The sequence below is a fragment of the Rhinatrema bivittatum genome, chromosome 4 (genome assembly GCF_901001135.1).
Source record: "Rhinatrema bivittatum chromosome 4, aRhiBiv1.1, whole genome shotgun sequence".
In the NCBI taxonomy this organism is placed as follows: domain Eukaryota; kingdom Metazoa; phylum Chordata; class Amphibia; order Gymnophiona; family Rhinatrematidae; genus Rhinatrema; species Rhinatrema bivittatum.
The window spans coordinates 190,846,904-190,859,327 of record NC_042618.1 but is presented as its reverse complement, the minus strand read 5'-3'; the positions used below and the strand labels follow the sequence as shown (position 1 = coordinate 190,859,327).

Sequence of the window (12,424 nt, the reverse complement as noted above, 5' to 3'; positions counted from 1 at the left end):
TACCAGATTATATTTTTTAATATATAAAGAGGGTCCATTGTATTCTGACAGGCTGTATGTCCGAGTAGCTGAGGATAATTTGACAGAGATGTGGGCAAGCTGAACTACATAACCTGTATCCCACTGGCCAGTAAATGGTGGAAAGAACAAGTTCCCAGCTCTCCCTAAAGTTCCTTAGCACAGTCGTAAGGAAGTGAGGAGCTGGGATCCTTTTAAGTTAGGAACATTGATAGTTTATGGTTCAGATATGGCAGTGTGTAGATCACACAAAGCCCCCAGGGATTTTTGGTGTCACTACATTACACGTAGTTTGTGGGGTGTGAGATTTCTGAGGGTTGTAACTTTCTACAGCCTAGAGATTATAAAAAGGGAAAGAGCTCATGGGCTGGAATGTAAACGTTCGACAAATAAACCTCACCATTTCCACTCAGTAACATCACTTCAGAATCACAAGTTCTGTGCTTATTATAACATTTCAGCTAATCAAGACTGCCTCTTTCCTACTTCATACTGTTAAATAGCCCTGATAGCAATAACTTGAAAAAATAATACCCATCCATGAATGTGGAATAGATAGGCAATACATTAATACTGAGTTGCTTGTTTTTTGGTCTGCTATGTTATTTGAAGTTTTTCAGCATTTACTGCTGATTGGGTCTTGATGTTTTTACATTTCAGTTTTATATAATTTCTTTCCCAGTGCCAAAGTAAGTTACCATTCCCAGCCTCCTGCATCCCTCATGCTGCTGCCATCTCTCAGTCAGGAGGTGGTAGAAGAGATGCAGCAGTACATTGACGTGCAAGACTTGCAGCAGAACAACTTGAGCACCCTAAAGTGTGAGTATCTTCTTTTTATATAGGGGTAGATTTTCAAAAATGGCGCGTTCGTGTACTTTTGTTGGCGCTCCAGGCGCCAACAAAAGTACGCGGGATTTTAGTAGATACGCGCGTAGCCGCTAAAATCCTGGATCAGCGCGCGCAAGGCTGCCTATTCCGTGTAGCCGGCGCGCGCCGAGCCGCGCAGCCTGCCGCCGTTCCCTCCAAGGCCGCTCCAAAATCAGAGCGGCCTCGGAGGGAATTCGCTAACGCCCTCCCCTCACCTTCCCCTCCCTTCCTCTACCTAGCCCACCCCCCCCTACCTTTGGGGATTTACGCCTCCCAGAGGGAGAAGTAAATCCCCGCGCGCCAGCGGGCCGCTGGCACGCCTAGACGCAACCCGGGGGCGGTTCCGGAGGGTGCGGCCACGCCCCCGGACCGCCCAGGGCCGAAAACCCACCCCCGAAACGCCGCCCCGCTTGGCCCCACCCCCGACATGCCCCCCCTGGAAAACCCCAGGACTTACGCGAGTCCCGGGGCTCTGCGCGCGCCAGTAGGCCTATTGAACATAGGCGCACCGGCGCGCAGGGCTCTTAAAATCCGCCCCATAATGTACATTTTTATTGCAATTTTATACAATTTACAATATGAAAAAGGGAAGCTACTCATATCTAAATAAGGGAAAAAATCCATAATCGAAGAAACAGTATTTCCCTCATAGTCCAAGATAATGCACAGGAAACAATGTGGGGGGAGGAGACAGAAATTGAAAGCAGTAAATCAACATAAGATAATTCTGAAGACCGACAAAATATTCTAACTGAAACTCCTTACGTAAACCGCGATATCAGCCTAGGGGACTGCTACTAGATCTCTTATCAGAAATGAAGGTTTCTAGATGTAAAAAGTCCACAAAATAAACTTATTCCTTTGGTACTCAACCAAACGGTGTAATCTTGAGGTAAAAGATCCCCCCCTATATCGAGTCTTCTGTTTTAACAAAACAGCTTTCTTCTCTCTGTGGATCTAGTTACACCTGGAAAAGTTGGAATCTGCTGGCCACAGAAGGAAAAGTACCTACAAGAAAAAATATTTTTGAAACACCCAGTCCCTATCTGTTTCAAAACAAAAAAGAAACAAAGTTTGCCCTAACTAGAATATCATCAATAGAGGGTCCTAGAAAGGTAGATGATTTTGAGGCTAGCCAGTATCAAAACATCTTCTTCATCCTCGTCCCTAGTATTTATTTTTTTATTTTTTTATAGTTGGGTACATAATATATTTTTGAAATATACATTTCTTTATCTCAGGCTAACTCAAAATATCAGAAATATATTTTTGAACAATTCAGTTGGTGTCCACTGTCTTTAACAGTGAAGTTAAGAAAAAAAAAGTAAATTCTTGGTCCTCTGGACACTATCTAGAGCCTCTGCCTCATTAGGAAATAAGTTGTCTTTAATGAAAGATGAGTTAGAACTTTGCAATGTAGAGACTTGAATGAATAGAACATTAGAAGTAGCTTCCAAAGAATTTGTGGGCCTCATTAGTTTTCAGTCTTTACTTTAGTGTCACCTATAAATGAAGAAAACTGCTGGACTGAATGTCTTACCCATTTTAACCTCAGCCCTCCAAACATCATCTAAATTTCCCATTTGAGATAATACAGTTTGTTGGGAAATGTCACCATCTCCTTCTTGAGGTAACACTGAGGGGGGCGCACAACATTTTCTTCAGGCTACTGCAATTCATAGGCCACAATAGACTGTCCACTAAGTGGCTGAGGCAGAGGGAGATTCAGAACTAGGTGAGGCTTCTACACTTGAGCCCATGGAGGGCTGTTGTATCAGCCGCTACACATGGTTATCCATTGTTCAATGCGCCACTGAGGAGTTTGGAGAGGAAGTCCACATCTTGTCTTTCCTATACAGAGCCAGGAGAGAAAATATTTCATAAGGGATGTGCCTCTTTTTGGTGTGTGGCTTCAGCTACAGGGAGACTGTTTTTATGCATCCCGGTTGCTCAATGACATCAGCAGGGAGGCCCAAGCGGGTAAGCAGGCAGATCTCCCGCGACTCCGGCAGTCTCTCAGGGTCTCTCCCTGGCAGCAGCTTGTCTCACACTTTCACCCCCCACTGTTAGTATCTTCTAATAACATCTCCCTGATTTACATGGAAGTTGTTTTTTTTTTAACTAGCATGGCTCCTGTGGGTGGAGATTTGTGAGGCAGCAGGAGGATTTTTGCCCTGTATTTTGTCAACATTCATTCATTGTTTGTTTACATCTGAATGCAGTTACCAGTTTTTACAAAAGTTTCTGTATGAAAAGTTGGGCTGATTGCTCCATGGCAGCTGCCACCAGACATACATAATCTTTTGCCTTGTCTGCGCCTTAGCTGGCAAAAGCTGGTTGTGTTTTAGAGATAGCTAGAACCCCTAGAGAGGGAGATTGGGACAGTGAAGGCATCACTCTCCAGCCATTAACTCTGGTAACTTGAACCTTTGGTGATTTCACGGTTTGATCATTATAATGTGGGCCAATCACAAACAGGAACTTTAAATACAATATTTTCTTTCCTTTTTGCAGCTGTGAAGTGTCCCAACCTCGCAGGCAGTATAGTGTTCCAGTCTCCTGGATTGACAAATGGTGTGATTGAAGAAAGTGAAATAGAGGAATGTATGACCCTAGAAGAGGACGTAGAAATGGGAGCTAATGAAAGAAAACTGACCCATGATGAAGAGGATCAGGAAGAAGAAATATCCCTTGATGAAGAGGTGGATGAAGATAACTTGAGTGGAAAGGAGGAGAGTGGAGGGGTAAATTTCATAAGAAGCATCTTTGACACAAAGCAGATCATGCAAAATGCTATTTCCTAGCGTTTAGCCGGATGGACTCAGGACCCCAGTGGGTTATATGCTCCCTTGCTAGCAGATGGAGACAGTCAGGTTTCAAAGCTGATGTCACCCTAGATACCGTATTTTTCGCTCCATAAGACGCACTTTTTTTCCCCCAAAGGTGGGAAAATGTATGTGCGTCTTATGGAGCGAATATAAAAAAAAAAACCAAACAAAAATCTAACAAACCGACTCCCCCAAGACCTGACAAATTAATTTCCTGACCCCCCCCAAGACCTGCCAAACGTCCCTGGTGGTCCAGCGGGGGTCCGGGAATGATCTCCTGGGTGTGGGCCATCGGCTGTCAGTAAACAAAATGGCGCCGACGGCCCTATGCCCTCACTATGTCACTGAGACCGACCGCTGCTATTGGTCGGTCTGTGACAGTGAGGGCATAGGGCCGTCGGCTGCCAGTAAACAAAATGGCGCCGAGACAGATTGAGCCCTGCTCTCCTGCGGTGATACCTAAAGGTCCCTCCCCCAGTTGAGAATTCCTGAGGTGATTTCCGAGATCCCTCAGAGGTGTGCCTTGGTCTGGTAGGCAGTTCTCAACATGGACTTTGCTGCTGAAGCTGCTCAAAGGCAGTGGGTGCAGGAAGCCGTGTGCGGCGGTGACTGCCAAAGCCCCCCTCCCCTGCAATCTGAGACTCTCTGTACTCAGCCGGAAAGCGCTGAGCCCAGATAAGTTTAAATTAAAAAAAAAAGAGAGAGAGAGAGAGAAGTGGATTCCTTTCAATTCAGAGACGTTGGAGGGGTTTCAGTAAGATTTCCTCCAGTCTCCCTGCTCGGCATGTCGTGCTGACGTCTTTCCCAATCCCGTTGGGGTAAAGGGAAGTGGGCTTCTGAGTGGGTTGAGTGGCCCCTGGTGGGCTAGGCCCCGCTTTAGGCTCCATAGGCACACCGCATGGTAGGCCGCGGCGGCGCCATCTTGCTCGTGTTTTTGTGCATCTTCCATTGCCCACCATAGAGCATCGATACACACGGTGCATGCCAGGTCTGCATACACACTGTGCAAATAATGCATGCATATGTATGTACACAACGTTCTAGGTGCAGAGATTAAATAAAGCTGTGCATTTGCCTCGCCACAGCCTGAAATCTGTGCGCACAAATTTTTTAAGTTCAAGACTGCTAAACACGCAGCTACCATCCCTAATGGCTCCAGCAGCAAAGAAATATAAGCGCCATTCTCTCTGTGCTGCTTGTCATATTAGGGCTACACACTGACCTGATTTCTTACTTATGTCAGCACTGTGAGAAGGCCCAGGGAGAGTTGGCTTCCCCAGACTTTACTAAGCCCGGCTCCTCCCAATCAGAGAATGGGTCTGCCACAACCTTAACTGGAAGTACCCCGGATCTGAGTAATCCTGGGGCTGCATCTTCCATGAGAGAGGGAAATCCATTGGCACCCTCCCCAGTACTTCCTGGTCTAGGAATGGACCCGGATGCCTTCTCTTGAGTGGAATTTTTTCAAGGCCTTCAAGCCTTCGTACAGGGGCAGTCTGCTTGACTTGCCCATGTCCAGATGGATTGCCAGCCGGTAAGGCCTCTCTCTCCCAGCCCTATCCACCAGCCTTGAGACATGCCTCACCAAGGGTATCCCTGGCAGGGACCCGGACAGCAAAGAAGGGGATCCAGATTTCTTGGAAAATGGGGAAATCCCACTGGGTTTAGAACAATATTGGATCACGTTAGGTTTTTTTTTCCATGGAGATGAGTTGTGGGCCTTGGTTTCCCAGACCCTGGAGATGCTAGGAGTTCCTGGGATGAACTGTACGGAAAGCCTCTTGCTATTTTCCAGTGCTGGAAGCCATCCAGGAGTTGATTTACATGGAATGGGCACCCCTGAAGCTAGCTTTAAAGCTGGACAAGCATTAGAAGCTCTATATCCACTGGATCCAGCGGCGAGAAAACATCTACGATTCCCTAAAGTGGATGCGTTGATCTACACCATTTTGATGCGAACAACTATCCCAGTGGAGGGAGGAGTGGCTTTGAAGGATGTGCACAATAGGCGGATGGAGTCTATCCTTTGACGCAATAGCAATGACCTTACGGATTGCTGCTTCTTGTGCACTGGTAGCTCGTTCATGCCTGCTCCTCTCTCAGGAGGTGGATTCCTCAGGGGTGAACTCCAGAGAGGTTATGGAACTCGCCGCCGCCTTTTTAGCTGTCACGGGCCTCCAACCTAGTCCGTAACTCGGCCAGAGGAGTGGCCTCAGTGGCAGCGGCCAGACAGCTATGGCTGCGGCACTGGTCAGCTGACGCAACATCCAAAGCTAATCTTACAAAGATGCCCTTTAAAGGATCACTCCTGTTCAGGAGCGAGTTGGAAAAACTGGCCAGTAAATGATAAAAGGAAGCAGCCATAGCGCCTCTCGCATATGTGGGGCTGTTCCAGGGGTTCCCAGCGTTTTTGCCCCTACAAAAATTTGACATTTCAGAGATCTCAACCCCTTGGGAGGTCCCTGTCCTTTGCTACCTGACAGCCCAGGAGAGGGGCATGTTCAGGTTCAATCTCATCCCAAATCCCACAATGAAATTTTACCAACCCACCTTTGGGATGAGAAGATAGGGGGTCACCTTTCTCTCTTTTACCAACGGTGGGTCGAGATTACTTCGGACAAATGGGTACTGGAAGTCATTCGAGAAGGATATGCACTGGAATTCCTCAGCATGCCTCAGGACGTATTCATGGTGCCTCCTTGCCACTCCCAGTACAAGAAGCAGGCAGTGGCGATTACACTTCCAAGGCTCCTCAGGATGAGGGCGGAAGTTTCAGTACCTACACCCTAGGAAAATACGGGGTGGTGTTCCATTTATTTTGTTGTTCCCAAGAAGGAAGGTTCCTTTTGCCCCATCCTGGACCTCAAGAACGTAAACAGTCACTTATTTTAGCATGGAAACTTTACGCTCTGTAATAATGATTGTACAACCGGGAGAATTCCTAGCCTCCCTGGATCTGTCAGAGGCCTACCTATATATTCCAATCCGGCACAGTTTCCTATACTTTGCGGTTCTGGGTCACCATTATCAGTAGCAGGCATTACCCTTTGGCTTAGCCACTACCCCCAGAACCTTCTCCAAGATCATGTTGGTCATGGCGGCAGCATTAAGAAAAGAAAGGATCCTGGTGCACCCATACTTGGACGATTGGCTGATCCAGGCCAAGTCCATGGAAGAGAGCCACCTGGTAACCAACAGGGTGATCTCTCTGTTACAGCAACTCGGCTGGGTAGTAAACCTTAACAAGAGCAGCCTCAAGCCTTCCCAGTCCTTAGAGTATTTGGAAGGCAGGGCAAAGTCTTTCTTCCATCCATACGGATACAGACGTTGATGTACTAGATGTCACCTGGTGAACACAGTATGCCCAACAGTGTGGAGCTATCTGAGTTCTTGGGTTGATGGCGGCAACCCTGGAAATAGTGCCGTGGGTGAAGATCTACATGCGTCCTCTTCAATGCTCTCTGCTATCATATTGGAACCCATGTTGGAACAATGACAGTCTGCATTCACCTCCAGTGGTGGTTACAGGAAGCTCCTCTGAGCAGGGGTGTGTCCCTGTCTTCCCCGGGCTGGCTGGTTGGTTCTCACGTCAGATGTGAGTTTCCGGGGCTGGGGAGCTCACTGTCAGCTGACAGCCCAGGGACAGTAGACAGAAGAAGAGGTCCTCTGAAACATCAATCACCTGGAGGCCCGGGCAGTCAGACTGGCGTGTTTACAGTTCAGCCACAGACTACAGGGCCAGGTGGGTCTGTCTGATGTCTGACAATGCAACGACGGAAGCCTATATCAACCGCCAAGAAGAAACCAAGAGCCAGTAGGTGTTACAGGAGATAGACCTCCTGATAGAGTGGGTGGAAGTACATCTACGAGATGATCTCAACCTCCCACATTGCAGGAAAAGACAACGTCAGAGTAGACTTTCTAAGCAGAGAGAGTCTGGATCCAGGAGAGTGGGGATTGTCAGCCAAAGCGTTTCAACTGATAGTAGATCATTGGGGCCTCCCAACAGTTGACGTGCTGGCTGCATCCCATAATGCAAAGGTTCCTCAATTCTTCAGTTGCCGAAGAGATCCATGGTCCCTGGGAATCGACACTCTTGTCCAGATCTGGCCGGAAAACGAGTTGCTATACGCCTTCTCTCCATGGCCCTTCTGGGCAAGGTCATTTGCAGAATCGAATACCACAGGGGACTAAACCTACTGGTAGCTCCGGATTGGCCCAGGCGTCCATGGTATGTGGACATACGGAGACTCCTGGTGGAGAATCCCCTGCTCCTCCCACCGCTCGGGGACCTGTTACAGTAGGGACCGGTCCTTCACGAGGATCCAACTCTATTCTGTTTTACGGTATGGCCCTTGAGCGGTCTTGCCTGATGATATTCTGCAGCGGTAGTATATCCTTACTCCATGCTCTGAAGTTCTCCGCATACATCTGGGTCTGGAAGGTATTTGAGGCCTGGTGCGAGGAACATTGTGTCAACCCTCAGGCAGTCAAAGTCCCACTTATTCTGGAATTTTTGCAGGACGGTTTGAATAAAGGTTTGGCCCTTAACTCCTTGAAGGTGCAAGTAGCCGTGCTCTCCTGTTTCAAGGGTAAGGTGAATGAGGCCTTCCTTTCGGTCCACCTTAACGTGGCCTGTTTTCTGAAGGGAGTGAAGCACCTTCAACCTCCCTTACAGTTACCGGTCCCCTTGTGGAATCTCAATTTAGTACTGGGATTCTTGGCAGTTCCTTCATTTCGGCTGCTGTGGTGGAAAGACTGTTCCTGGTGGCTATATGCTCGACATATCGCATTTCGGAACTGCAGGCGTTGTCATGCCAGGAGCCGTTCCTTCAGATGACTCCAGGGACGTTGCAGCTACATACTGTCATCCTTCTTACCCAAAGTAGTCTCAGAGTTTCATTTGAATCAGTCCATTTTGTTGCCATCCCTAGATAAACTCAAGGATGCAGAGGAATATCATTTCCTCCGTCATTTGGATGCCAAGAGACTTTTAGTGTGATTTGTCCTTCACGGCGAAAGGAGACAGGGGAACCAGTTTTGCAAGCTACAATAGCTTGCTAGATTAAGGAGATGGTCACGGGAGCCTATATGGAGGCTGGAAAGCCATTACCTTCTCAGATGATAGCTCATTCCACTAGGACTCAGGCAGTCTCTTGGGCAGAAGTTAGACTGCTGTCTCCCATTGATATCTACCGAGCGGCAACATGGTCCTCCTTGCACACCTTCTCAAGGTTTTATCACCTGGACATACAGGCCCAAGACAATACTGCTTTGCACAAGCAGTGTTGACAGGACTGCGGGCAGCCTCCCGCCCTGATCAGGAGTAGTGTTTGTACATCCCATTTGTCCTGAATCCATCTGGCTACACACTAGGAAATGGAGAAATTACTTACTCGATAATTTTGTTTTCCTTAGTGTAAAAAGATGGACTCGGCATCCCACCCATGGCTGCCCAATAACTGCGCCATGGGTCCTCCCGTGGAGTGGGCCTCGAATCCAAGAGATCACAGGTAAGTGTTCATCCAGTCCCTGGATTAGGATACCTATATTTTTACTGAAGTTCAGTGGTTACGGTTGGTTGAGTACAGTTACGGTTATTATTCTGATATATATTTAGTTGTCTTTCACTAGCATGTCCACAGAGGCTTTTGAAGAGATTATTTGAGAGCTGAGGTCACTGCAGGGCTATATGTACTGTGACATCAGCTTTGCAACCTGACTTTGTCTCCATCTGCTGGCAGAGGAGCATAACCTATTGGTTCTGAGTCCATATGTCTACACTGAGGAAAACGAAATTATCAGGTAAGTAATTTCTCCATTTTCCCAGATGGGTCTTTCTTTTGGAATCAACTCCTGAGAGAACTACGTTGCATCTGGAATCTCCTTGGGTTTTCAGATGTTTGAAATCATGGCCTTTCATACATCTAACTGTATTTCAGCTGGGCACAATTTAGGTTATCTAGCTGGCTGTTTAGTTTTGATAGGGTGGGGTTACAGTGGTTACTACTTGGTTAGTGAATTTTAACTGGGTGCTTATCGGTGGGGCATCTGTTAAGTTTGTAGGCCCATTTTGAGCAGTCTATGTGCTAACTTGAAGATTGGTCCTGAGAGTAATATGACTTTGTATTGGGGATGTGTAGTCTTGAGTTGATGATCTCAAAGCAGACAGCTTTAAAATCTTACTGAGATATAGTGCTGGCAGCCGGGCATTATTGTGACAAGTGTATTAGATAGTAATAATTGCTAGTTTGATTTATATTCAGTCTTTTGTTTTGAGTGTATTGGATATTTTATTGTAATTTGACTTTGTGCTGGCTGTTATGATTTTTATGTTCCCCCTTTCTTTGGGGTACCTCACTTTGTAATCAGCATGTAAATTTTTTTTTTTTTATTCTTTATAGGTGTTCTGATAGAACACGAGTAAAAGTAAGCATAAAAGGAACAAAGAAATATTACAGCATGTACAAAATGCTTTTAATTTATCACTAACTTTTTGAACATGCTCTTTACTTGATCCCTACAATTCTCTACAATATTTTCTTTCCTATTTTAACAGGAAATTACTAGCAAAGGCTTATTTGCAAAAAGAAGTAAAGCAAGTATGGGAAAACAGAATGCAGAGGAAGCCAAATTACCATTGCTGCTGACAACAGGTATGTGAAAATTGTTTTTTTCTGAAAACAAGTTGCTAATGATGACGAAAAGAATATGGGTTTATAGAGCACATCTTGCTAGAACAAGATCCCAATATGTTCTCCACTCAGCAATTTGGATGTGCACACGCATCTTGATTGCCTACCAGCACATTTTTGGTGTGTTGTGTGAACTTTTGAAGTGAACAGTACTGTTTAATTTAGTTTCTGCTGAGTGCATGGAGATAGAATCCCTTGCCTAGTTAATGCCAGAATGGAGGCCAGAGGTCACAAAGCTTAATTGTGTTCTTACCTTTGTACCATTGTAATAGTTGGTATAATACATTTTGTAACACACAGGCTTTTTTTTCATTTAGGTGTCCAGCCTAATACCGAAGCTAAGGAGCCGTGTGTCAACCTGGACCGGACTGCAGCTGAAAATGATGATTATGATTTTAACACAGATTTTGTATAAATGGAAGTTACCTTTTGGAATGGAGACTTTTGACAGATTTTACTTGTGTATGATATTGTATATAATGTAAAATAAAACTTCTGACTGCCTCCTTTTTGAGGTATGATTGCTCGGTTCCATGGTATCAAAAGCCTGTACTGTTCTTTGTAAATGATTTTGTATCTTTTGATTTGAGATGACTGCTGAATGCCTTAAATCTTGTCCAGGATAGCATTATAATAACCACACCAATTCAGCGGTATTGACCAGATTAAAAAGAGAGAGAGAGCTTTGAGTTCGGTATCTTGCTTTTGATAAATTGTTAGAACATTTTCAAGTGGCAAGAGTCTCTTGCAGTGCTTCCCAAACTCTGTCCTCAAAACACCAAACCAAGTCCAACTTAGTCCTCATGCAATGATATGCAAATCTACCATATATATTCATTGTGGATATCCACACCTGATTAAGGTGGACATGGGCATGGACTTTGGGGAAGCTGTTGCCTTGTTGGTGTAATGCAGTGATGGCCAACCTTTTGAGCTCAGTGTGTCAAAATTCATTAAAAAAAAAGCATAACTCGGGTGGTGTGTCACTTCTAGAAAAATCCATAATTGTGATATTTTTAGCTCTAATAACAAAGTTATAATTTTAATATATGTACTGTATTTATTAATAAAGCAAAAACAAATTTCTTTACCTGCTTAGTGACTTTTTGTTGCTGAATTTCATTGGCTAAATTTTCTATTAAAACACTCTCTTCTCCTCCTTTCTCCCCCCCCCCCCCCCCCCCACACACACACACACACACACAAACTCTTACACCCCTGGATTTTCTCATACACACTCACTGGCTCCCTCACATACACACACACCCAGACAGGCTCCCAGTCTCTCTCTCTCACACGCACGCACCATACACACACCCACACCCCATTCATTTTCTCCAGGCAGGCACCCATTCATTTTCACACCACTCCCGCTCCATCCTCCAGGTAGGCACCCATTCATTTTCACACCATTCCCGCTCCATCCTCCAGGCAGGCACCCATTCATACACATGCACACACTAAAGGCAGACCCCCCTCTCTTTTGCCAACAACCTCGGAATCTCTCTCATTCCTCTGCTGCCACTGTCACTGCTGCCGCATGGCTATTGGGGAGGTGCCGATTGCTGCTACTGACACTGAAGCCCATTCTGCTGCTTCCTCTGTGCAGGTCCCGTGGGCTTCCACTTTCTCCATGCTGATCTCGTACATTGCGAGATACGCATAGAGAAATTGCTATTCCTGCACATTCCCAAAGATTACATGTGCCAATCACTAAAAAGTAATTTAATTTTTTTTTACCTTTGCTGTCTGATCTTAGTTTTCTACTTGGTTGGTCACAGGCTATTTTTTTCCACCTTCCCTTTCTTATTTTTTTTTTTGCCAATTCCTTTTATATTGTCTTTTTTTCTGTTTCTTTTCTCTCCATCTTCTTCCCTCAAACACACAGGTTCTCATTCTCACATGCATTTCTCGCTCTCTCACACACACACACACACACACACACACACACACAGGTTCTCACTGTCACATGCTCTCTCTCATACAACCATTCATACACACAGTCACTCACTGGCA

At 45.8% G+C, this 12,424-nt stretch overlaps 1 protein-coding gene across 2 annotated transcripts in view; it reads left to right on the top strand.

Moving 5' to 3' along the window:
• Positions 1-10,912, top strand: part of GNL3 (G protein nucleolar 3) — an 88,159-nt gene extending 77,247 nt beyond the window's left edge. For both annotated transcript variants that reach the window (XM_029599453.1, XM_029599451.1), the window contains exons 12-15: positions 701-837; positions 3,400-3,629; positions 10,273-10,369; positions 10,726-10,912. In XM_029599453.1, coding sequence (XP_029455313.1) covers positions 701-837; positions 3,400-3,629; positions 10,273-10,369; positions 10,726-10,823 — 562 coding nt within the window. In that variant the 3' untranslated portion in view covers positions 10,824-10,912. The remainder of the gene's footprint in view (positions 1-700; positions 838-3,399; positions 3,630-10,272; positions 10,370-10,725) is intronic.
• Positions 10,913-12,424: the final 1,512 nt, after the last annotated feature.